Genomic DNA, 25,432 nt, shown 5'->3' on the forward strand with positions numbered 1-25,432 from the left:
CAGGGTCCCGCCCCGCCGCCGCGGGGGCCCGCCCCTTTCCTCGCCAGCCTATTGGAGAGGGCGTCCCCCTGAGCACGGACCAATGGGGTGGCGGCCGGCGCGTCCCGCCCCAGGCCGTGCGTCGGGATCAGCGGGGTCGCGGCGGCCGCCGTGCTGGTCCTCGGCCATGTGGCGCAGCGGCTGGAGGGCGAGGGGCGCGCTGCGGGGCCTCGGCGGCCGGTGCGACGCGGTGGCGGTGGCGGCGGGGGTGTGGGGAGGCGCAGGAAGTCGCCCGGAGGGAGGGACGCCGGCGGGCGGGCGGCGGAGGCTCCTGGGTTAGGGCCCTGTTCTGGGTCTCCTGCCCCCTGAAACCCCTCCCCTGGGGGCTCCTGCCCCGGAGCCCCCCAGCAGGGCCTGGGTGGGGGGCTCCTGCCCCGGAGCCCCCCAGCAGGGCCTGGGTGGGGGGCTCCTGCCCCGGAGCCCCCCAGCAGGGCCTGGGTGGGGGGCTCCTGCCCCGGAGCCCCCCAGCAGGGCCTGGGTGGGGGGCTCCTGCCCCGGAGCCCCCCAGCAGGGCCTGGGTGGGGGGCTCCTTTAGCCCCTCAGGGTGGCAGAGCGGCCCCTCTGCCGCGGCCGCCCCAGCCCAGTCCCGGTAGCTCCCCCAAAGGGAAGGGTGCCCTGTCGGCTTAGGGTTGGGTGGTGCAGCCAGGGAACCCTGGGGTAAAGCCCTAGAAGACCTGGCCTGACCCCCTCTGCCTCCAGGTCCTCAGGCGACCCCAGAGCGGGTGGCCCTGCCCGCAGGTTGTCGGGGCTTTTGAGGGACTGTCATTGATGAGGATTTTAATGCGAGGAGTAAAAGGAACCGGTAGTTTTGGGTCTGAAGAGTCGTTTGCTCCCATTTCCCTGTAGTTGGGGGGCGGGGGCGAGGAGGCCTGAGGCTTCTGCACCTGCACTTAACCTGCATTTTTGGTGGGAGTGGAGCCTCTGGGAATGGAACTTCTCGTTTAATGACTAGGTCTATGGGAAAAGAATGCACTTAATTTCGAACTATGAATGAGCGTCCTTCCCTTTGAGTTTGTAAAAAGTCGTGACATTTTACTTTTGTTTTTTTTCTTTTTAATGGCACCTGAGGCTTATGGAAGTTCCTAGGCGGGGGGTCAAATTGGAGCCACAGCTGAGGGCCTACACCACAGCCACAGGCAGGCCGAATCAGAGATGTAGCTGTGATCTACGCCACAGCTCATGGCAACGCCGGATCCTTAACCCACTGAGTGAGGCCAGGGATGGAACCCACATCCCCATGGAGACAGTTTTGGGGCCTTAACCCTCTGAGCCACGACGGGAACTCCCACATTTCACTTTTTAAAGAAAGATGAATTGCTGGAGTTTCCACTGTGGCGCAGTGGGTGAAGAATCTGACTGTAGCAGCTTGTTGCTGTGGAGGTTCTAGTTTGACCCTGGCTCGGTGTGGTGGGTTAAAGGATCCGATGTGGCCACAGCTGCAGCTTGGATTCAATCCCTGGCCTGGGAACTTCCACATGTGTGGATGCAGCCTTAAAGAGGAAAAAAAAAAGGAAAGATAAATTGTTTAGTTTCATGCTAATTGTTTATTTCATGGTGGAGTTTATCTGGTGTTAGACCAGGGAAAGAAGTGATGGGGGAGGGGGTCAGGTTTGGGGGTGCCCTTTTGGTGTCTTTGGGTTAAAATCCTCTTTCCCGTAATTCTAGAGTTTGCTAAATCAGTGAGTGAAATATTGTGTTTTTATAGAATATCGCCATAATATTGCTTGTTTTCGAATGAATCGGTGTTTTCTGTGCATATTTTCTGTAAGTGGAATATTTTCTCAGTGTAGAATATTCCATGAAATGCATAATACAGTTGAGAGAAAAATTCCTTAAAAATAAATTGTGTCGCCATTACCCAGTTTAAGATTACCCCAACTCTTCCTCTCTTAAATGAAATCTCTCTTCTGGTTTACAGAAACCATTTCCTTGCTTTTCTTAGTATTTTTACCACCCGTACACATTCCTATTGTGTTACCTCTTAGTACCTACTCAGAGGCATACCGTGTCTTTTGTGTTTTGGGGGTTCAGCATCACGTGCCCACATCATTCTTAGGACTGAGTTTCTCAACTGAATAGTCCCTAATTTCTGGTTTCTCTGTTGTCCTTCTGGGCGAGGGGCTTGGGGCGCTCACGAGTGGTGTTCACGTTGTTAGGCATGTGTACTGGTGTGTGAGTGCAGGTGTGCGAGTCGTTTTTTTAAATACGTAAGGGAAAAATGGGTGTCATACTGTATTCCAGTTATACATGATATATGCAAATTAAAGGTTCTCAATATTTAATTAGTTGATCTGATGAGCCTTTAGCTGAATTGAGATAAAGTTGAAAGAACTTCAGTGGAAATTTTTAGGGAAGTGTTTGGAAGATGCAAGTTTTAAGTTTTTCTTTGAATTCTTTCTCACACGGCAACATCTTTGCCATGTTGCTGAGTTGTGTAGCCAGTCTTCCTGCAAATCAGTCTCACTTTGATAACTTTCCTTAAACGCAGCAGCGCGGACCTCAGAGCATGGAGGTGGGAGAGCAGCGCGGCCTGTGAGAGGGCGCTGCGGTACCAGGTCGGAGAGAAGCTCCACGGGTTCACTGTCAGCCAGGTAGGTAACCGGTGAGGCCCCAGAGCCCAGGCTTCCCGGGTTTTGGTTTTCCTCCGCGTCCCCAGGCCCTGGCTCCCCCGCTTCACAGCAGGCCCTCAAAGGAGCAGAGTTTGCAGAGGAAAGGACTGCCTCACTCTTGAGTGAGTACCCATCCCTGACCCCTTTTCTGTTCTTGGAAAGTTTCTGCATCAGACAGGATGGCTCACACTGGCTGCTGCAAGAAAGACAGAAGGCCCCACATCTGTTCAGGTCAGGTTTTGCCATCAGCTGAGCTGAGTTTGCTCCAAACGTAGGCAAAATTTTTCTGGTTTTGAGCCATGAGGTTTCAGAAACAGAAAAGAGATGACGGGCCTGTGGTTGCTGAAGTTGGTGTTCAAGCGGGTTTCATTTGGTCCTTGTTTTGTTGCATTTAAACTTTGGCGTAGTTTCTCTAACGCAGTAATTGAAAGCGATGTACATCACGTGAGTGACTGGCTGTGGGCTGCACGCTGTGCCTGCCTCTCTAACCTACAGAGGAAAGCAGCCCATAGCCCAGGACGCGTGTGCGGCTACGGCAGGAGGAACAGGGCAAGGAGGGCAGGGGGTATGAGGAAGACGCAGGAGAGGGGTCTGCCGGGTGGGGTGGGCATGGGTGGGGTGTGCCAGGAGCAGGGCCAGTGAGGGGCAGGGGGCACAGCAGGGTCCAGGAGAGCCGTTTGAGTTTGTGGTCACGGGCGAGAGCGTTTGTGAGGCGCCTAAAGGCGCTCAGAAGATGTCGGGTTTCTGATAGCGTCAGGGTTAATAAGACCTCGTTCAGAGGCTTTAGTTCTTTTCCTTTATGTCTCAGGTTTTATGGAAACTTAATTGAGGATAAGCCATGATCCTTTTGGCAAGATAGTCACTGTGAAAGCTGTTATGGGACAGACTTGTTTTTATTTATTTTTATTTTTAGGGCCCCACCTGTGACATATGGATGTTCCCAGGCTAAGGGTCAAATCTGAGCTGCAGCTTCAGGCCACAGCCCCAGCTGCGCCAGATCCCAGCTGCACCTGCGACCTTCTCCACAACTTGCGGCAGTGCCAGATCCTTAACCCTCTGAGCGAGGCCAGGGATCGAACCCACGTCCTTAACAGAGACGGGTTCTTAACCTGCTGAGCTGCAGCAGGAGCTCCCTGTTATGGGGCAGCCAGTTTTAAATACATGAATCACGTCTTAGCAAGCACAGCAGCACACTGAGGTACCCAGAAATCTCAGCTCTGGATCAGGTGGGCCTCGCCAGGCTGCTCGCGGAGCATTTTGTGGCAGGGCCTCCAGGGTGCTGCTCTCACTCTGCCAGCCAGTCGCATCAGCAAGGCCGGTGGCTGGAGCGGGGCTTGACACAGTCGCTTCAGTGCAAGGACAGTGGAACTTACATGAAGGTCTCGCCCCCCCCCCCCCAACACTCCTCGGTGGAGAGAGGATGGGTTGGCTTCATGGGGAATGATTGGTGCCCCCCAGGCCCTCCCGCTGGGAGCTGGGGACAGTCCCCGCTCACCGCCAGGGACTCGTCACCCAAAGGAAGCCTCCGAGTCCCAGGAGCCGCCCTCAGCGCCCAGGCCCGTCTGTCCCGTGTTTATCTCCTGTCCCCGGCCCTCGCCAAGTTCCCTCGGGGCAGAGGTTCCAGGCCAGCGCCCCGGCAGCCTGGGGGCAGAAGGGTCTGCGTCCAGGCTCCGAGGTCTCCGCAGACTTCGTGGCCCCGGGCCTTGGGCGTGCAGCCTCAAGTGGGAGGCTCCTCCCTCCAGGGCACCGGGGCAGATGGGGCAGGCAGCCGGGAGCCTTTGGGAAGGAGTGGGGCGCCTGGTCCCCGGTCCCCAGCCCCCGGCAGGGCCGCCGGCTTCCCGCAGCGAGCTGGCCCCGGGCCTGCCGGCCACCTTCCCAGCTGCGTCAGCGGCCGCTCTTTCCCCCGTTGGTTCAGGTAACGGCCGTCCCCGAGCTGTCCCTGACGGCCGTGAGGCTCAGCCACGATGGCACGGGCGCGCAGTACCTGCACCTGGCCAGGGAGGACAGAAACAACACCTTCAGGTGCGGGCGGCAGCTCCTGCCTCGCCTCGGGGCTTTGAAGTTGGGGGGACGCGCAGGGGCTGACCCCCCGCCTGCCGCAGAGCAGGCCCGTGACCGTGACCGCAGGCCGGCCTTCCCCCCGCAGCGTGCAGTTCCGCACGACCCCTGCGGACAGCAGCGGCGCACCCCACATCCTGGAGCACACGGTCCTGTGCGGCTCCCAGAGGTACCCCTGCAGGGACCCCTTCTTCAAGATGCTGAACAGGTCGCTGTGCACGTTCATGAACGCCTTCACGGGTGAGACGCTCGGCCCTGCGGGGCTGCCGAGGGTTCGAGGACCACCCCCGCTCCCGCTCTCGGGTTGGGGGGCGGGCACCCGCGGGCTGTGGGTTGACCTGCCCTTCTCTGTCTGTAACGCCTCAGGAAGGCCACGTGGTGGCTGATTATAAAACCTGGAGTTTGGGAGAAAGGCATCTGAGTTTTTCTGGACAGGGGGACAGCCGTTTTCTTGGGGGACACTGCCGTGAAGCTCAGCCTCTGGCGCTGGCGTCTGGGTGTTGACGCAGGGCACGGGGCAGTGGGGGGCTGGCGCTGGGCATGGCCGTGGGCCCCGAGCGCAGCTGAGCACGGGCAGTGGGCGCTCGCGGCCGGCTGTCCCCCTGGGCCCGCAGGTGTCCCGAGCTGGGGCCCCAGCGTGGGCCTGCTGTGAGGGCGAATCGAGCTGCCTCCATGGGTCGTGTGGGAACTGCTGTCTTTTACAGCCTCTTTGTTTGTGTCCAGCTAGTGACTACACGCTGTACCCGTTCTCCACACAAAACCCCAAGGACTTCCAGAACCTCCTGTCTGTGTATCTGGACGCGGCCTTTTTCCCCTGCTTGCGGGAGCTGGATTTCTGGTGCGTAGTGGTCGGGGGGCGATCTGGACCTGAGCAGAGGTCACTGTCGGCTCGTGGTCACTGTCGCTCTCCAGGCAGGAAGGATGGCGGCTGGAGCACGAGGACCCCAGCGACCCGCAGACGCCCTTGGTCTTCAAAGGAGTCGTCTTCAACGAGATGAAGGGCGTGTTTGTGAGTGTTCTCGTTTCTGTGTGGCGTTGACGTTGTCCTGCTGTGTAAACGGTGACATACAGGTGGGCTTGGGGACCGTTGGGTCCCCAGCCGTCGTTAGATTGTCTTTGTGAGAACTTGGCTTAGCGGGGACAGTGCTCTGAGCAGGACCACAAGACAGCGAACCGGACAGCAGCCCCCCACTGTGCCGGGCCCCATGGCCCGCAACCTGCCGCCGCTGTGCCGGCCGAACCTGTTCCTGACCACCCTGAGTGAGGCCTGGCCCTTCCACCTTTCAGGCCCGAGCCTCTGGGGGGCCTGCAGAGCCTAATTCCGGCTCACGTCTCCAGATGAGCCGCCCCTACGAGGCGAACCTGCCGGGGGCGCGTCCCAGGAACCCGCCAGTGGCGCAAAGGAAAAGCTGCATCCTGGGGGCTCTTAGTGCGCAGCAGCGTCGCGTCCAAAAACCCCACGTACACACCTTTCTGCCGAAAAGGACACGTGGCTGACGTCCCTGTGTGCCATGAGGGCCAGGCCACCTGCCGGGTGCTGTGGGCGCACGCCTGGGACACAGCCAAGTGGCTAGATTGCAGGGAGACAGCACGTGGCACTGGTGTTCACGTGTGTGTGTTTTTCACTTGAAGGCGGATAACGAGAGGATATTCTCGCAGCACCTTCAGAACCGACTGCTTCCCGACCACACGTACGCGGTGGTCTCTGGAGGGGACCCCCTGTGCATCCCGGACCTCACGTGGGAGCAGCTGAGGCGCTTCCACGCCACCCACTACCACCCCAGCAACGCCAGGTGGGCTGCCTGTAGAGGGGTTTGTGCTCCCTGCGCTGAGTGCCCCGCGTCCCTTGTGTCCCGGTCAGGGGTTCCGTTAACTCTGTACGCTTGGATAAGGTCCTCGTTTCCTGGGCGCGCCCTCGTGTCCACACTGACAGCTCCCGCCCCCTCCCCCCTGCTCTCAGCCTTGTGCTGGGTGGCAGGTCCTCCCCTGCACAGGTGCCCAGAAGTGGCGGCTGCCACCCTTGAACCCTGGCTACTGACCTTTTGATCCATAGCTTGTTTCAGATATCGTTCATGGAATGCTGATGGTTACATTTGCAGATACATCAAACACTCCTGGAAAGCCACGTTCGTGAGGTTATTTCAAGGGGGAAAATAGTACCTTTTTTTTTTCCCCCTAGGGCTGTACCTGCAGCATATGGAGGTTCCCAGGCTAGGGGGTGAATCGGAGCTACAGCCACCGCCTACGCCAGTGCCACAGCAACTCGGGGTCCGAGCCGTGTCTGCAACCTGCACTACAGGTCACGGCAGCACCGGATCCTTAACCCACTGAGCGAGGCCAGGGATCGAACCTGCAACCTCATGAGGTTCCTAGTCGGACTCATTTCCGCTGCCACGATGGGAACTCCAAGGTCTAAGCATTTTAATATGTAACTCACTTGGTTCCTGTAGCGCCTGTGTAGCAGGGATTGAAGATGAAGAGCAGTTTTGGCCAGACTTACATTTCATTAACGGCCTTTTGTGCAGTGTGTGTGTGTTTAAAGCACATCTTATAAGAAGAGCAGAAGCCTCTCTGGCGTTTGGGGGAAGCAGCAGCGCGTGTGAGGGCACTGGGCTTGGGGACCTGCACTCGGTCTGCTGCAGCCCACGCGCCAGTGTTGATGTCTGTCTAGTCTGACCTCAGATGAAGTACGCTGTTCTCTCGAAATTTCAGGTTCTTCACGTACGGGAACTTTCCGCTGGAACAGCATCTGAGACAAATTCATGAAGAAGCGCTGAGTAAGTTTCAGAAAATCGAGCCCCGGACGGCGGTGCCGGCCCAGAAGCCCTGGGACCAGCCGGTGAGTGTCTCCAGGCTCGGGAAGGGAAGCTCGTCTGGGGGCCCTTGGGCGGTTGTCCCCCCCGGGGGGGCGTTTGGACCTGCTCACGCGGCCCGCCCCGCCCACGCCCCGTCCCTCCCAGAGAGAGTTCCAGATCTCGTGCGCCCCGGACTCGCTGGCCGCCGGCTCCTCGGGACAGACCACCGTCAGCGTCAGCTTCCTCCTGCCACAGTGAGTGTCCGAGCCCCGCGCAGGGGGCGGATGGCTCCTGAGGCCGCTGAGCTGGGACCACCCCGTGGGCTCCGGCCTCGGAAGCGCCCCGGACACACGGGGCTCGAGTCCCAGCGGGCGGGAAGGCGCCCTGTCCTGGCGCCGTGGCCGTCCCGCCTCGGCAGCTGCTTGGCTGGGCCGCGTGGCCCGTCTCCTCGGGGTTCTCGTCTCCGTGGGGACGTGCGGTTGTGACCACACGCCGAGTGCCTGGCGCCTGCGGTCAGCAGCCCGCCCCACATCCCAGTGGGTCGGCGCTCTGCCAACAAAAAGACGGCTTTTGGTTTGGGGGGGTCTTTTGGTCCACGTAGCTGTTAAAAATAGAAGTTGAAATGCAGGCATTTCTAGAACTTCAGTTGGGGGGCAACGAAAGCGTTGATTCGACGGTGATTTGAATGCTTTTGGAAGCGTTTGAAAGGGCCGACCGCTGTCCCTTTTTGTCTCCCTCCCCGCACATGAAGCATCACCGACACGTTTGAAGCCTTCACGCTGAGCCTCCTGTCTTCGCTCCTGGTCAGCGGCCCCAGCGCCCCCTTCTATCAGTCCCTCATCGAGTCTGGGCTCGGCACGGGCTTCTCTCCCGACGCCGGGTATGCCGGGCGCGGGGCAGGCGTTGGGCCCCGTCGGGGGCCGTTGTGACAGTCGGCAAAGTCTGGGCACATTTGGGGCTGTCACGGCGGGGAGGGGGTAGGGCCGTGGGAGCTCACGTCCCGTAGCGCAGGGCGGCTCCCTTGCTGCCCGGCTGTGGATCCAGGACAGGCTGGTAGCGTCCCTTGCAGGGGACATTTGGCAAAACAGACAAACCCAGCGAGACAGCCCTTCGGGCAGCTCCGAACAGCATTTTGCCGCCTGATTTGAGAATCAGGTCGTTCAATGTTCTTTGATAGCTTAAGAGTTTGTAAACCTCAGCAGTTCGCCCTTTGTGGGTTCGCTCTGCCGTAAGGCTCAAGCTTATACTGTGGGGATTCTTAGAAACGTGTAAAGGGCGGGAGTGTGGCCGCGACCTGTCTGAGGGGCGAATACTCGGGCCGTTGCTGTCCCTGCTGTCGCGGGAGGCCCTGGGGGTGTGGCGGGCTGTGCCCTGCCCTGCGGCGCGTTTGGCTTCGCAGGAGAGCGTCTTGTGGGCCCACGGAGACTTGCGGGGACCTCACGCGTCCCCGTGTTTGCGTTCCAGGTACAACGGCTGCACGCGGGAGGCCTACTTCAGCGTGGGCCTGCAGGGGGTCGCGGAAGAGGACGTCGGGGCAGTCCGCGACCTCGTGGACAGGACGCTGGATGGCGTCATCGAGTGCGTGTCCTCTTCGGGGCTGCCCGTCCTCAGGCCTGGGGTGGGGATCCCGCTGGCGGCTCTTGGCAGAGCGCAGCGCGTTCGTCCACGCGGGCTGTTGGAATAGTATCTCTGCTGCCCTGTTGTTCAGAAACCCTGATTTCTGTTCACATCTGAGCGCTCGATGTTTCTGTAGGAAAGGATTTGAAGCTGATCGGATCGAAGCTTTGCTCCATAAGATTGAGATACAGATGAAGCACCAGTCGGTCAGCTTCGGACTCGCCCTGACGCTGGTGGGTGATGGCTGTCACGCCTCGTTTCTCTTGCTTGGTTACTTTTGGAATTCGTGGTTCTTGAAAATATAGATTGTTCTTCATTCCCGGAGCCTTTCATTTGCATCTTGGAAGTTCTGGGGCTTGGAGTCCCTAGAAAGTTAATTCACGTCGATTTCACACGTCGTCTCTTGCTAGCTCTTTAGTGTCTTATTTTCTAATTGATTTACACAGAGTACTTCTTAGTTTTTGACTTTTTTGGCCACTCCTGCCGCATGTGGACGTGCCCAGGCCAGGGATCAAATCTGAGCTGCAGCTGTGGCAGTGCCGGGTCCTTAACCTGCTGTGCCACAGCAGGAACTCCTACACAGAGTGCTTTAGATGGACGGGGATTTCTGCTAACGGTTGATCTGAGGGTGATTGTATTTTCCAGAACATAGTTTTTACAGCTTACCGAAGCTTTTTATTAGGGGAAAAATGTGTATGAAATGAGTTTAGCTTTTCTTCTTCTGGAGGAAGAAGGGCGTGACTTTGTGAACCCTAGTCTCTGGCGGTTCAAAGTGTAGAAACAGGTCTGAATGACGTGTCGGGCCGCGGGTGCTTGGGGCTGACACAGCCCGGGTCACCTGCGTGGTGCTGAGCGCCCCCTGCCCCCCATCGCAGCACATAGCTTCCTGCTGGAACCACGACGGGGACCCCGTGGAGCTCCTAAAGCTGGGCGCTCAGGTGGCGCAGTTCAGGAAGTGCCTGGAGGACAATCCAAAGTTTTTGCAAGAAAAAGTGCAACAGTATTTTAAGGTAAGAAAGTTGGAGAACTTAAGTCTCTCATTTCGATGTTGAATTTTGTAGTAATGAAGTTAGGAATATTAATCGACGTTGTGTAAGTCAATTTCTGATAATAAATAGGTACCAATTTATTGATTATTAATTACAGACATAAATGGTCATATCAACTTTAGCAATTCTGTTTTCCAGATTCTGATGCAAGTTGGTTTTTGTCTGAACACACGCCTGTGTGTTTTCTGTCCGTATATGTACGTGCAGGCACACGTGTGACAAACCCGGCCTGTGTTTCTTTCTGTTGTTTGTCAGTAGGAGTGTGTGGGACACGAGAGGCTTGCCTCTGTGGGTGAACGTTCTGGTCGCTTGCCCGGATTTGTGGGATTTTGTACTTGGTGTGTGTTCCCGGGGGGATGGTCCCTGGTGGGGTTGGGGTGCTGAGACCTTGCCTAGAGGAGCAGTGCTGTGCTCTGTGCCCTCGGCCTCGGTCCCCGGGTTACCAGTCACTTTGTGTGGCATCTTCGTGCTGCAGAGCCCTCAGTCTGCGCGGGGTCACAGGTGAGCTGTCGCGCGCGTGTGGCAGCAGTTGCTGGAACAAACAAGGAGGCACACCAAGCCGCCTGATGCTTCTTTGTGCGTTAGGCCAGCGTCTTGTGCTCATGATTTATAAAATACTGAGTGGAGAATTCTCGCCTTTGAGAAGTGAATAGTATGGCGAAGACTAGATAGAAGTTGAATTATTTTATCTTCAATTAGACCAAAGCCAGGGGTTTATGGTATTAAAAAGTGCAGCAGTTTCTTTGTGCCACCAAGGTGTGACGGGAGCGTTGGGTGTGGTTAAGACACAGTAGCCAGGGTGGCCGTGCTTCTGACGGCGGTGGTACCGGCGTGGACCCTGCGGTCACCACGCAGCAGCTGGACTGTGAGACTTGCTGCGCGCACGCAGCCCTTCGGGGCGGGTTCTGTCACCTTCGCCGTGAACAGAAAGACGGAATCGTGGGGCCAAGAGCGCCCTGGTGGCGGCGTGTGGGGCTTATTGCTAAAGTCTGGGTGTCATTTGGCTTTTCTGTTGCTCTCGTTGTTGCAGAATAATCAGCACAAGTTGACTTTATCAATGACGCCTGATGACAAGTATTCCGAGAAGCAAATGCAGATGGAAGCGGAAAAACTGAAGCAAAAGGTCAGCTCTCTTTCGCCGGAGGACAAGCAGCGGCTCCACGAGAAAGGTCAGGCTTGGTGACCCCTTGTCCTCACCCAGGCTGCACTGTCCAGAGCCGAGAGTCGGGGGCAGGGCTCGCTGCGGCCAGTGAGTGGACATCTACAGAGTTCTGTGGTGGTGCAGGGTTCAGGCCCAGCAGGATGGCCACAGTTCTCGGCACGTCCACCCCGTGGTCCGGCCGAAGGCAGGAGAACTGGAAAGGCGGCGGCTTTGTGAGGTTTATTCATTTGACAGATTTTGCAAATGCCTCCTCTGAGCAGGGGCTGCGGGAACAGGCCCCTGAGCGTGTGTCGGGTGGCAGTGTGTGGTTAACTTGGAACGGGCCCGGTGGGCAGGGTCAGCCGTGCCATTCCAGGCAGGGGCCCGGGCCCGGAGCTGCCCACGAAGCCCCGTGTGGTGCAGGCACGTGCTCATGGAAGCAGGTACCTCCTGTACAGCCCAGCAGTCCCAGGCCTGAGTGTTTGCTCGGGAGACAGGAAGCATCATCCACGTGGAACTTGAAACAGCTCATTTCCACCAACACGGGGTCCACGCGCTGGGGCGCGCCCAGCCTCTGCCCCCCGGGGGGCACCGGCTTCTGATGCTCGCAGTCGATGAGGCACAAAGCTTTAGGCCAGCTGACGTCAGCAGGCACAAAGGAACACCTGCGACCCTGGTGGTGGAGCTCCGGTGACAGAAGGCCGGAGGCCGGGGCTGGGCAGGGAGCCGGCTGGGGTGGCAGCACATCTGTCCGTTTGTCAGAGCTCGTTCGATTATACCTTTGAACTCGCAGATTTTCCTGTGTGTGATTTACATACTGCTGAGATCCGTGCACACACACCTGCAGCGCACACAACCGCACGTGCGCTCCACTCCCACAGAAACAGAGAAAAGGCTGACGGGGTGCACAGAGCATCTGTCAGGCTCGCCGGGAGGTGGTGTGGACTTCGGGTAAACAGTCCGTTCTGCTCATGCTCACTTTGAGGTGACTGAATTTCGTAGAGACAAAATTAATGTCCGCATGTGACCGTGGTTTGTTTCTTTTCTTTTTCTTTCTTTTTTTTTGGCCACGGCATGTAGCGACTTGATATGTGATCTCAGGTCTCAGACCACAGCTTGAACCCAGGCCACGTGTTGAACGTGCTGGTCCTAACTCGGCCACCAGGGAGCTCCGCTTAACCTGTTCTGTATTCTCTGAATTCTCCTTTAGACATGCAGTTACTTTAAGCGCCCTCATAAAAATTTGTTTGAATTGCAGTGCGGGTGGTTGCCAGTGCGGAGTAGTTTCTCGCGTGCAGTGAAGCGGTCCAGTTGTGCATGTGTGTCTTTTCTCGTGTTCTTTTCCGTTGCACTTCCTTGCAGGATGGTGATTGTGCTTCCCTGTGCTGGGCGGTAGGTCCTTGTTGGTCTGTTTGAGGCATAGGGTGCGTCTCTGGTAACCCCAAGCTCCTCATTAGCCCTCCCCTTCCCCTTGGTGACTGCAGGTTTGTTTCCAGTGTCCTGGAGTCTGGTTCTGTCTTGTGAAGAAGGGCACTTGTATCATCTTTTTAGCTCTGCATGTAGGTGACGTCACCCGGTGTCCGTCTTGGTCTGACTTCCCTCGGCGCGATCGTCTCCAGGTCCCTCCCTGTTGCTGCAGATGCCGTCGATACGCGTCCCTGCTGACACGCTCCACGCTCCGTCGTGCCTTCTTAAAAGACTGTAGCCGAGGAGCGGCCCGTGAGGTGCAGGCGGACGTGTAAAGATTGCACGTGTCTAGGTTGCGGGACGGCCCGTCTGGGAGACGTTCGTCACCACGCGTGGAGTTTTGCCTCGTGAAGAGAAGGTTACAGTTTATTCTTTGAGCGATTTTCAGACACAGTGCGGTAACGGTGCGGTCCCTCCCGTCCCCAGGACTTGCTCGTTTTATAGCTGGGAGGTGCCCCTTTGACCCCCTTCATCCGTTGCCCTCCCCCCACAGGTACCAGTCTGTTCTCTGTATCTGTGAGCTTGCTTTTTTGTGTTTTTGTTTTTAAATTCCATGTGTACGTGAGACCATAGGTATTTATTCTGTTGTGACTTATTTCACTGAGAAAATGCCCCTGAGGTTCATCTGTGCTGTTGCAGGTGGCAGGATTTCCTTCCTTCTCGTGGCCGAGTAATACTCCCCTGCGTGTGTGTGTGTACTGCATCTTCTTAGTCTGTTCCTCTGTGGATGGACATTTAGGCTGTTGCCACGTCCTGGCGATTGTGAACAGTGCTGCTGTGAACGTACAGGTGCAGGTATCTTTTTGAATTGTGGTTTTGTCTGGATATGTGCCCGGGAATGGGATTGCTGGGTCATGTGGTGGTTCTGTATTTAGTTTTCTGAGGAACTTCCATACTCTTTTCCATAGTGGTTGTACCGATTTACACTCCCACCAACAGTGCAGGAAGGTTCTCTTTTCTCCACACCCCCTCCAGCACTCGTCATTTGTAGACCTTCTAACGATGGCCATTCTGACAGGTGTGAGTAGTTTTGATTTGCAGTTCTCTAATAATCAGGGATGTTGAGCATTTTTTCATGTGCTTGTTTGCCGTCTGTGGGTCTTTTTGGAGAAACGTCTGTTTAGGTCTTCTGGCCACTTTTCGATTGGGTTGCTTTTTTTGTTATTGAGTTGTATGAGCTGTTTGTATACTTTGGAAATTAATCCCTTATCGGTTGCATCATTTGCAGATACTTCCCCCCCGTCTGTAGGTTGTTTTTCATTTTCTTTGTGGTCTCCTTTGCTGTGCCAAAGCTTGTACGTTTGGTCAAGTCCCGTTTGTTTATGTTTGCTTGTATTTCTGTTGCTTGGGAGACTGAGCTGAGAAAACACTGGCGTGATTTGTGTCAGGGTGTTGGCCTTTGTCCTCGTCTCTTCCGTGATGTCTTGTCTTGTACGGGAGGCTTTCGGGCCATCCTGAGTTTGTTTTGTGCGCAGCGTGTGGGTGTGTTCCGGCGTCATTGACTTCCGTGGGGCTCTCGGCCTCCCCAGCGCCGCTTGGTGAAGACACTGTCTTTCCTCCAGGGATGGTCTCGCCTGGGTCTGAGAGTAACTGGCCGTAGGCGTGTGGCTGTGTCTCTGGTTCCCTCCTGCTCCATTTACCCGTGTGTGCTTGTGCCACCACCACTTGGAGTTTCCTGAGGAATCTGCGTGCTCTTTTCCATCGTGGCTGCACCATTTGCGTTCCCACCGCCAGGGTTTCAGTTTCTCCACCTCGTCACCAACACGGGTGACCTCTTGTCTCTATCCCGGCTGTTCCGACAGGTGCGCGGGGACAGCTCATGGGTTCCGGTCTGCGTTTCCCTGAGGGCCAGTGATGTTGAGCAGCTTTTCCTGATCTGTCTGTGGGCCTCCCGCACGTCCTCTTTGGAAAAACGCCTGTTTAGGTCCTCAGCCCCTTTTTAAATTGAATTGTTTTTTGTATTTTGTTCGTTGTTGCTTTTTAGGACCACACCCTCGGCATATGCAAGCTCCCAGGCTGGGGGTCGAATCTCAGCTACAGCTGCTGCTCTGCACCAGAGCCACAGCAACGCCGGATCCTTGACCCCACCGAGCGAGGCCAGGGATCGAACCCACGTCCTCATGGATACTAGTTGGGTTTGAAACCACTGAGCCCCAGTGGGAACTCCCTGGTTTTTGTTAGTGATTTCTGTAGCTCTTTTGGATATTAGCCCCTTGCCAGATAACATTTGATTTGCAAATACTGTCTCCGGCTGCGTAGCAGACCTTTTCACGTTGCCGATGGTTTCGTTTGCTGTCGGAAGCTTTTTAGTTTGATGTGGTCCCAGCCGTCTTGCGTCTGTGGTTAAAGCCTTTGGAGCACAGAAGGTCGATCCACGCCTAAGCAGCGGGCCCGCGTTCCCTGAGTCAGCAGGTTCTGGCCTGGCTGCGGAGGTGTGTTGTCTTAGGAAAACCAGTGTGTTTCCGTCCGCACCAGCACGTGGGGGGCCGGGGCCCTCACTAAAAGTGTGTCCCACAGGGACCTGTGCAGGGCCCTTGGGCAGTTCACAGATGCTTGTGTCGCCTCGAGTCGGTGGGTCTGCTGTGTGGGCACCTGTGAGCCGGAGCCCAGCCCGGAGACGGACGCAGAGGGAGATGGGAAACTGATGTGGTGGAAACATCGGGCTCACAGTTTTGCGGGGGAGGGGGCGGCTTGTGATCTAGTGGGGGGGGTGCTCTCTTGTGGCCTCTGATGCCTGATGTTTCCTGGGGGCGGGTGGGAGTCTTGGGGAGGAGTGCTCAGGACCAGAGCGGGGGGGGGGGGGGGGCAGGGGGAGATCTGAGGGGCCAGGGCACTCGGGGTGACGGTGGGGGGGCAACGACGGCTGGTCCGGGTGACAGTCGTGGGGAGTGCTGCGTGGGGCGCTGGCCCCTGCGGCCTCCACAGGGCCTGGTGGGGTGCCCGCGAGCCGCTGCCCCAACCCTCTGCGGGCCTGGGGACCTGGTGCCGGGAACTCAGAGGCGGGTGTGGGGCCCTCGGATGCCCCTGAGACCCTCCCCCCCGCCCCGGTCTGTGCGAGATCAGATTGGGCCCAGAAGTGTGTTCCACACATTGTCGTGATCTGTGACCTAGATGTGGGTCCACGGGACCCGCGAGTTTCGGTCCCAGGGTCCGTCTCTGTGCAGTGGGGGCTGGAGGGGAACCTGCTCGAGCAGAGCGTGACAAGCAGGAGAAGCGCTACCGGCCGCGTGGCCCCCTGTGCTGGGCTCTGGTTCCCTGGGACCCGCGGCCCCTAACCCGCAGCGCTGGGGACCCACGTCCTCGGAGGCCGTGGGAAATAGGGGATGGTGCCGTGAGACCCGCGTGTCCCCGTCTAGGTTTAGAATTGCAGGCGCAGCAGAGTCAGCCGCAGGACGCGTCCTGTCTGCCCGCCTTGAAGGTGTCTGACATCGAGCCCCGCATCCCGGCCACGGACTTGGAGGTGGCAACGGCAGGTCAGTGGCGACAGCGGGTCCTACGCCCTGGCTGGCGGTCAGTTGCACCGCAGCGTCCTTGGGGGAAGGGGAGGACTTCCGGGGCCCTAAGCCTGTGTCTAGCCCTGCCGTCCACATTCCATGGACGGCAGGTGGCGACTCGGGACCTGTGTGTCCCTTTGGGGGCGGGGGGAGGGGGGCGCCAGCTGTAGGCGGGGCTGCTGCAGGGGGTACAGGGGTCACTCTGTCCCAGGGTCCTCCCGCGTCATTCCTGTCACTGGCTTCTGCTGGACGCGGGGACACGCCCTGTGGCCCTGACACGGCTGCTGCTCTTTCAGGGAGTTTGGAGGTGGCCTTGCACCGTGGTCCCACGTCCAGGGAGGGTCTCAGGCTGTGCCCAGGATGCCCTTTGCCCTCTGGGACGTGTCTCCGCCTGCCTGTTGTAACGGGGCCCAACCTCCTCGCTACTCCTGAGTTAGTCGTGTGCCCGTGGCCACGCCCATGAAGCCTCTTGTGGGCCAGGCTTCTGGGCTGCGGGTTCGCTTCCCACTCACCTTTTTTTTTTTTTTTTTTTTTTTTTTTTGGCTTTTTGCCATTTCTTGGGCCGCTCCCGCGGCATATGGAGGCTCCCAGGCTAGGGGTCCAATCGGAGCTGTAGCCGCCAGCCTACGCCAGAGCCACAGCAACGCGGGATCCGAGCCGCGTCTGCAACCTACACCACGGCTCACGGCAACGCCGGATCCCTAACCCACTGAGCAAGGGCAGGGATAGAACCCGCAACCTCATGGTTCCTAGTCAGATTCGTTAACCCCTGCGCCATGACGGGAACTCCTCCCGCTCACCCTTTAACCTCCGCAGTTTGGTTTCTCCGAGAAGCTCATGACAGAATCGGTCACTGGTCGGTGCCTCGTTCTGCGGTGGTCTGGGGCTTGCTGCTGGGACGTAGAAGTAGCACCCACAGCGGCCCGGGGGCCCCGGGGCCCAGAGGCCAGGCCTGCTGAGCAGGACGGATTCCGAGTGCGGTGGCCATCGGGTCCTCTTGGGGTGGGGATGCGACTCGTTAGGGGCCATGAGGCGCATTCGGGGTGGGTCACGTGAGGTCACTTGTAGTGGACGTGACCTGCCAGGGTCCCCGCTGACACGAGGGAGGGTCTGAGTGTCGGCGGGGCGGGGGCAGCCGGGACGCAGGGCGGTATAAAGCCCAGGACGACCTTGCTCTTTTGTGCGTCCAGAAGCTCGGGTCGCCGCGTTGAAGCCTTGGAGGTTTGCCCTAATCGAAGCACAGTAGGGAAATGCGTCTGAATTACAGCAAGTCAGTGGCTATTGGTTTTTTCTAACACGAAATTGAAACCTCCACTCTTGAAAAGCATTAGTATTTTAAAACCATTGAACGTTGGTCACGTGGCCACAATTCAGCAAGTCCTTTCGTGCCGCAGCTGGGGACGTGCCCGTGCAGTGCTGCGCCCAGCCCACCAACGGCCTGGTCTACTTCAGGGCCTTCGCGAGCCTCAACACGGTGCCCGAGGAGCTGCGGCCGTACGTGCCGCTCTTCTGCAGCGTCCTCACCAAGTAAGAGCCCGGCCGAGGTGCCCTCGGCCCCGCGTCCTCGCTGCGAGCGGCTCTCCTCGCGCGTCGTCCCCGGGCACCGTTCCGCGCTTCCCACTGAACCCCTCTCGGTCTCACATCCCGTGGGGGTGCCGCGGTGTGTTTGGAAGCTCGGCTGGGTATTCGTGAGGATTTTCCTGATGAAAATCCCGCTTTCCAACTAAGATTTGGAACGTGAGTCTATTTATAAACGTAGTCACGCGGATGCAGCTCCCACCCACCGAGCCTTAGGATTACAAAGAATCATTATTTTCATCAGGAAAGGCCAGTCACTAAATGTGACATGTGGGCCTGGGGTCGCCCTGGGAGGCCGCGTCGCGTGGCCTGCCCGCTGAGCTGGGGTCGTGACCCTGTGATCCTGGCCTTGCCGGCCTCGGCCCGTGGACTGGGGCGGGCACCCACTGCGTGTCCTCGTCCCTCTGCTCCGTCCTGAGAGCCGCAGGCTGGGTTCCTTTCCTGCCTCCGGGCACACGGGGAAGGGACAGGCCCCTGCACCTGCTGTGTCGGGTGCCGGGGAGGTGCCTGGACCTTCTGCGGACATGACTCCCACCGCCTGCCCTTTTGGGCCTCAGTCACTACGGTGTGAATTGTCTCCTGCCTCAGGAGCAGGGATTAGATTGTTTCTTCTAAAGCATCGTCAGTGTTGAGGTGGCTTCCGCTTTGCTGAAAAACACAGAAAGGCTTATCCTGCAGGTTCCCCAGCAAGTAATGGAGGGGCTGCCGTGGGAGGGCGAGCAGGGCTGTGTGAGGCTCAGTGCGGGACGGGCACGCGTGTGCTGGGCGTGCAGAGCCCGCCGGTGACCCGGCGTCTGCCCGCGCAGGCTGGGCTGCGGCAGCCTCGACTACAGGGAGCAGGCGCAGCAGGTGGAGCTGAAGACGGGGGGCCTGGCCGCCAGCCCGCAGGTGCTTCCCGACGACACGCACCTCGACACCTACGAGCAGGTAGCAGGGCCGGGCCGTGTCCCTCCCGGGTCTTCTTCCCGTGAAGTCGCGTCGTGATTGATTGCCGTCCTCCTCCTTCCCTGGTTTAGGGTGTGCTCTTCTCGTCTCTCTGCCTCGACAGAAACCTCCCCGACATGATGCGTCTGTGGAGTGAGATCTTTAACAGGTAACTGGCGGCAGAGGCCCGGGTCCGATGGGCCTCCGGGCGCAGGCTTCCCCGTGTGTTTGGTCTCTAAGCTAATGTACCACTGACGCCTGTGGCTGGACTGTCCGAGGACAGTCCTGGGACCGCCCCCGTGCTGAAGGGGGCGCGGGCGGCCCAGGCGCTTCCCAGCTTCCGTCTCCGCAGCCCCCGCTTGGAGGAGGAGGAGCGCTTCCGCGTGCTGGTGAAGATGACGGCCCAGGAGCTGGCCAACGGCGTCCCCGACTCGGGCCACCTGTACGCGTCCATCAGGGCGGGCAGGACCCTGGCGTCCGCAGGGGACCTGCAGGAGGCCTTCGGGGGCATGGACCAGGTGACGGGCCGCACCTCCCAGGGAAAGCCCTGCTGGCGCGTGCGCCTCTTCCCAGCCCAGGGCCCACCCCTGCCCTCTCCAGGCCGGGCCCCCGCGGCCCCGCATCGGGGACCCCCTCTGCCTGGGCCGCGGTCTCATCCGTCCGTCCCGGCTCAGGTGAGGCTCATGAAGAGGATCGCGGAGACGGCTGACCTCACGCCCGTCCTGAAGAAGCTGCCGCGCATCAAAAAGCACTTACTGAACCGGGACAGCTTGAGGTAGGGGCCGCAGAGGTCGGACCCTCGCCCCCCGCTGCTGCTGCGGGGGGTTGGCGAGCCTTCCACCCGCGGTCTTGGTGACGCAGACGGTCTGCTGGCGGTCAGGGTCGATCCTGCACGCGGGTGTCGCGCCCGGGAAGGCGTCGTGCTCTGGGCCGTGCGAGGCGCGCAGCTGCTCAGGCCCTGGAGCCTGCGGGGGGCTCGCTGCTCCAGGCAAACGGCAGGTGCTCCGTCAACGAGCGCGGCGCTGCCCCGTCTCACTGCGCCCCCCCCAAGGCGCAGAGGTTCCTCTTGGGACTGTTTCGCGCCAGTGTGGGGTCAGCCTCCGCAGCGCGGGCGAGACTGGAAGGCCAGCAGCCGGTGAGTTTGCGACCCCGCCTCACCAGCAGCGCAGACTGGGGCTGGCCTGCGGGTCTCGGCAGAGGGCGCCCGGGGTTTTTTCCTGGCAGTTCTCCGAGGCACCATGGGCTCTGCCAGCCCTTCTGCCCAGCCAGGGGAACCCGCTTACCACATGGGCCTTCTGTTCCCTGCACTGAACAGTGCCTTGCAGGTTTAGGGTGAGAGCAGTGTGCATAGCAGTCGGTCTAGGCCTAGGGGACCCATTGCTGTGTGGGTACCTGCTGGTGCTTCCGCCAGAGCAGACCTGGCGCTTCTGGCCCAAAAGAGAAACGATCCAGCTTGTGAGCATCCGTGTGGTTCAGCTAACTTTCTTGTGACAGGATCTGTGACTCTGGAATTTTTTTCTCTTTTTAGGGCTGCACCCAAAACACATGGAGGTTCCCAGGCTAGGGGTTGAATCGGAGCTGCAGCTGCCGGCCTGTGTCACAGCCACGGCAATGCTGGATCCTTAACCCACTGAGTGAGGCCAGGAGTCGAACCCGCGTCCTCATGGATACTAGTCGGGTTCTTAACCTGCCGAACCTTTTGGAACTGGCAAGAGCCACGTAAGATGTTTCTGAGGGCTTGGTGGTCCTTTGGCTGCTTACAGTTTTCTCCTGTAGTGACCGGTTGGTTCCTAGCCCTCTCGGCAGTGATTCTGTTCCCAGGCTTCCCCGTGTCCTCAGGAGAGCGCAGCTTAGTCAGAAGCAGCCCTTGATGGGCTGTGAGACGCTGACAGGGAAAGGCTTGTTTCTGCCCTGACAGCTTCCTGGCGAGGACGTGGCCTCGATTTGCTCTCGCTCCGGGCAGGTTTTGTTTTCAGGTTTCCATGTAACCATTTCACATCTGAGTGTTGTTTTAAGCACTGTCTGCTTTTTTTTTTTTTTTTTTTTTTGTCTTTTTGCTATTTCTTGGGCCGCTCCCACAGCATATGGAGGCTCCCAGGCTAGGGGTCCAATCGGAGCTGTAGCCACCGGCCTACGCCAGAGCCACAGCAACGCGGGATCCGAGCCGCGTCTGCAACCTACACCACAGCTCACGGCAACGCCGGATCCTTAACCCACTGAGCAAGGCCAGGGACCGAACCCGCAACCTCATGGTTCCTAGTCGGATTCGTTAACCACTGCGCCATGACGGGCATTCCTTTTAATTTTTTTTTTTTTTTTTTTTTTTTTGGTCTGCTTATTTTTGTGTTCTTTATACAGAAGGTGCTGGTTCACCTCTCACAGCAGTGGCTTTCTGTGTGCGCTTGTTTGTACAGATGTGCGGTGAACGCCACACCCCAGCAGATGCCTCAGGCCCAGAGGGCCGTGGACGGCTTCGTCCGGAGCCTGAGCCGGAGCCAGAAGGAGAGGAAGCCGGTGCGCCCGCAGGTGGTGGAGGTGAGGCCTGGCGTCTCCCACCCCGGCAGGGCGTCCCCTGCAGAGAGGGGACCCTGCGCTCGCTGGTCCCTTCCTCCGGGCGCGGGACAGGCCAGCCTCAGAGCAGCTGGGCCTCCGTCCTGCGCCGTGACCGCTGGGTCGTTCGGGCCCGTCCCAGGCCCTGGCCTCCCCCTGCTGCTCCCCGGCCCCGAGAGGCTGCCAGGAAGTGCCCCCCGTTTGTGCACTTAAGCGGACGCGCCCTGACGCTTGTCCCGAGGGAACCTCAAAGCCTGCCTGGGGGCGGGGACGCGCCTCATTTCTCGTGGAAACGTTTTACTTTCAGAAACCCGCCCCTGGCGCAGCCGGCGGGAGCGCCCCAGTCCTGAGGAAGCTGGTGACGGTGAGGACCCTTCTGCCGCGTCCCCAGGCTTCTGGGCGGGCCCCTCGCCCCGGCGGGTACACACCTCGGGTCCCGACCTGTGACTCAGCCTTGTGCTGCTCAGTCCACCTGACTTCATGGCCGTGTGGTGTCACGTCCCCCCCCCCCCAGCCTTGGGTCGTGGTGGTGGGTCAGCCCCTTCCTGGGAAGGCGAGCAGACGAGGTCACGCTCCGCCACACCGCGAGCCCTGTGCAGTGGCCTGTCCCTGAGCGCGTGACCCTGTGGAGTCTGGGTCGTCGTGGTTTGAAGGAGGACGTGTGCGGGCTGGCAGCCCGGCTGTTACTGTGTGCACATCCCAGGCGGGTGGCCAGGCACCTGCCCGGCTGGCGGGGGCCCCGTGGTGACGCGGCCTGGCCTCTGCCCCCAGGACCCCACCTTCAAGCCCTGCCAGATGAAGACGCACTTCCTGCTCCCGTTCCCCGTGAACTACGTGGCCGAGTGTGTGAGGACCGCCCCGTACACGGACCCCGACCACGCCAGGTACAGGCCGGGCGGCCGCCTGCTGAGGGTCACCACCCACACTGCTGTCCTGTCCGCTGGTCCCCTGGCTCTGGGCCGGCGGGGGGCGGGGGGTGGTGGTGGTGGTGAGCGTTTGTGCTGATGGACGGGAGGGTGGAGGTTCAGAAGGTAACCTAACAAGGGGTCCCCGCCCCCGGGAGGCAGGGTCGTAGGCTTCTTGCCGACTGTTTTATAGTTTCCCAGCCGGTTCCTTATGGAACAGGAACGATAGAAATTTCTAAAGAAAGATGTGTGAAGCAGAGCCCGTCCCAGCAGGCCTGGCCCACCTCTCGGTGCCCCCAGGGTGGGGGCCCCCCCCACGCTCCTGCCCTCTGCCCGGTCACCTCCTGGGTCCCCGGGGCTGCCCTGTGAAGGCGCTTCTGGAACCATCCTTGAGCGTCCAGGGCAGCAGTGGGGGACACAGGGCCCATCGAAAGAAAGTCGCCGTTGGAGGGTGTTCTCTGAGGCAGGGAGGCCTCATGCGCACACACGCGTGTGCACACACGTGCCCAGGGGCTGGCGGCGGGTCTGAATAACGGTGACGCCTGTTTGCTGCGCGATGCACCTGCGGCGCTGACAGCCCCGCGCCGTGAGGCTGCGGAGGGAGGCGGCGGCTCGGAGGGCCGTCCCGCGGCCCCACCTCGGCCCTGGCATCCAGGCTGGGTTCAGAGGGCATCCTCCCCACGTGTCTCTCCTGGTTTTTATGTGAAATACAACGTCGCGAGGGTCTGGTCTGGTTTTCACTTGGGTGTCCCTTAAGCAGCCGACCTCCCGAGTTTCCGGCGCCTGTGCTTCGCCGACGGCGTGTTCCTCTTCATTTGCGTTGCGTTCGTCGTTTCAGCCTTCAGGTCCTGGCCCGCTTGATGACTGCCAAGTTCTTGCACGTGGAAATTCGAGAGAAAGGCGGTGCTTACGGCGGAGGCGCTCGGCTCAGCCACGGTGGGATATTCACGCTCTTCTCCTACAGGTGGGGCTCTGGCTGCCGGCGCCCGTGGGGAGGGGGCGTCTGTCACTGGGTCACTGGCCCCTCCGTCTCCAGGGTCATTTCATGCAGAGCAAACTCCAGAAAAGTCGCTTTCACTGATGTCACCGCGTCAGCATGTGCCCACCCCCAGCAGGGTCCTTTCAGTTCCCAGGTCTTAGGGACAGCGGGAGGGGACAGAAAACCTGGACCTTAGATGGACCTGGAGCTTGGGGACCAGGCTGTGTCAGAGGTTGACCTGGAAGCTCCACAGCCCTGGCTCCCCAGGCGTCTGCGTCCCGGGCCTGGGGCCTCGGGGAAAGGGCGGCTCTTCTCCGCGCCGAGGCCTCGCCCAGATGCAGACTGGACGCGGAAGACGAGGCGCTTGCCGCCTGAGACCTCAGGACACGTGCGCCCGGCTGCGTGTCCTCTTCCCTCCTGGTCGCTGCCCGGCCCACTCCTGGGTCCGAGGCGGGTTCCGTGTGGCGGTGAAGCGGGGCGACAGGCTGGGTCTCCACACCGACTTCCTGGCTCTGCCTGGCCCGTTGGCTCCTTAGTGAGTGTGCAAATGACTCCTCGGTCCCCAGGGACCCGCGCTCCATGGAGACGCTGCAGTCCTTTGCGGAGGCCGTGGACTGGGCCCGGTCCGGGCGCTTCACGCAGCAGGACATTGACGAGGCCAAGCTCTCCGTCTTCGCCAGCGTGGACGCTCCCGTGGCTCCTTCAGACAGAGGTACTGGACACACCTGGCCCCTTGACCGAAGTCAGCCCCCCGCTGGCCTCCCTCCCCCGTCCTGGGCAGGTCCAGGGTCCGCCTTGGCCCTGTCTCCGGCCAGCCAGGAGGAGACTGCCCGAGGCGGGAGGGGAAGGTCAGCGGTGTGACCTTGGGCAGAAACAGGGCCACCCACGAGGCCGCCACCTGCCACCCCTCCCCTCCGCTCGCCCTCAGGGCTGGACCACTTCCTGTACGGCCTCTCGGATGAGATGAAGCAGGTGCACCGCGAGCAGCTCTTTGCCGTCTGCCGCGAGGGGCTGGTGGACGTGAGCAACAGGTGAGTTGGACCGGGGACTTGGGTGGAGACCCTGCGACCCCTGCGGGCGCCTCAGTGACCCCGCCCGCCCCTAGGTACCTGGGCACCGGGAGGAGCACACGCGGCGTGGCGCTGCTGGGACCAGAAAACTCGGGGATCGCGAAGGACCCGTCCTGGATCATACGATAGCAGGTGTCCTCAGGCCGGGGATCGCGTCTGAGCTGTAACCGCGACAGCGCCCAGGCCGGGGCTCACACCTGTGTCTGCAGCTGCCCGAGCCCCTGCAGTCGGGTTCTTAACCCACCACACCACAGCGGGAACTCCATCCAGCCTTTAAGTTATTTCTGCTTAGACAAGTCTTGATCATGTGTGTATCTTAGAATTTGCCTAAGGTCTGCCCTGGCAGGTCAGGGTCTTGAAGAAATAGTCTCGCACTGATTGCTGGAGATGCACAAATTATAATTTAAGGTTTTTTAATTACATAAATGCTTATTTTACTTTATTAATCCTAGAATATGTATTTTAAAAATAAAAGCTGACTCTGGCCTACCTGTGCTCATAATTTTCTTTCTTTTGTAGGGCCTAACCCACGGCATGCAGAAGTTCCCAGGCTAGAGGTGCAATCAGAACTATAGCTGCCAGCCTACACCACAGCCACGCCAGTTCCAAGCCATATTATATTAGTACCTACACCACAGCTCTCAGATCCTTAACCCACTGAGCAAGGCCAGGATCGAACCCGCATCCTCGTGGATACTAGTCAGGTCCTTAAGCTGCGGAGCCACAATGGGAACTCCTAGTCATTATTGTAAATGAGTTTGCTGGAGCAGTTCCTGGGAAAACGCACAAGGGAAGTGAGAAGACAGAGGTGCCCCACCTTCCGCCTCCACTTCCCCAGCGGCGTGGTCACACCGGGCCTGGGGGACGTCTGCCTGGGGCTGTGACCCGCCACCCATGGGGCGGTTTCAGACAGAGGGGTCTTGAGCAGAACTGAACTCGTGGCCTCTGCTTCTGCCCCCGCTTTTCTCTGCAGACTCTGGGTAGCCGTCTCCCTGACACGTGCCCCCCAAGTGGCGTCACGCACAGCAGGGGGCAGTCCTGCGCTCCTGCCCGGCAGGGTCCGTTCTCACTCGCCTTGTGTCACCAGAGGAGGCCCCGCTTTCCTCCGTGTGCTCTCGTCCGTGCCCGTGGCCTCTCACAGGTCCTACAAGACGCTT

At 59.5% G+C, this 25,432-nt stretch overlaps 1 protein-coding gene across 16 annotated transcripts; it reads left to right on the forward strand.

Moving 5' to 3' along the window:
* Positions 1-125: 125 nt before the first annotated feature.
* Positions 126-24,764, forward strand: PITRM1 (pitrilysin metallopeptidase 1). 16 transcript variants are annotated; one of them, XR_014818177.1, is made up of 27 exons: positions 126-219; positions 2,528-2,630; positions 4,564-4,670; positions 4,776-4,946; positions 5,430-5,544; positions 5,619-5,715; positions 6,339-6,499; positions 7,419-7,545; positions 7,667-7,755; positions 8,253-8,381; positions 8,966-9,079; positions 9,255-9,351; positions 9,994-10,128; positions 11,198-11,336; positions 16,132-16,248; positions 17,664-17,796; positions 18,654-18,774; positions 18,896-18,940; positions 19,124-19,289; positions 19,446-19,546; positions 21,186-21,306; positions 21,629-21,685; positions 22,093-22,205; positions 23,065-23,190; positions 23,772-23,917; positions 24,134-24,236; positions 24,311-24,764. XR_014818177.1 is itself a non-coding variant. In XM_084980608.1 (27 exons), the coding sequence occupies exons 3-27, from the start codon at positions 4,613-4,615 to the stop codon at positions 24,402-24,404; spliced, it is 2,907 nt and encodes a 968-aa protein (XP_084836734.1). In that variant the 5' UTR covers positions 126-219; positions 2,528-2,630; positions 4,564-4,612; the 3' UTR covers positions 24,405-24,764. The 16 variants fall into 16 exon arrangements, 8 of the variants coding, with proteins under 8 accessions (XP_084836734.1, XP_084836732.1, XP_020920720.2 ...); XR_014818179.1 differs by having other exon boundaries at positions 17,722-17,796; positions 18,864-18,940; XR_014818172.1 differs by having other exon boundaries at positions 4,795-4,946.
* Positions 24,765-25,432: the final 668 nt, after the last annotated feature.

The sequence above is a fragment of the Sus scrofa genome, chromosome 10 (genome assembly GCF_054392235.1).
Source record: "Sus scrofa isolate SSC_HxYL_T2T_F1_AM1 chromosome 10, Sscrofa_HxYL_maternal_Yorkshire_Landrace_v2.0, whole genome shotgun sequence".
Taxonomy (NCBI): domain Eukaryota; kingdom Metazoa; phylum Chordata; class Mammalia; order Artiodactyla; family Suidae; genus Sus; species Sus scrofa.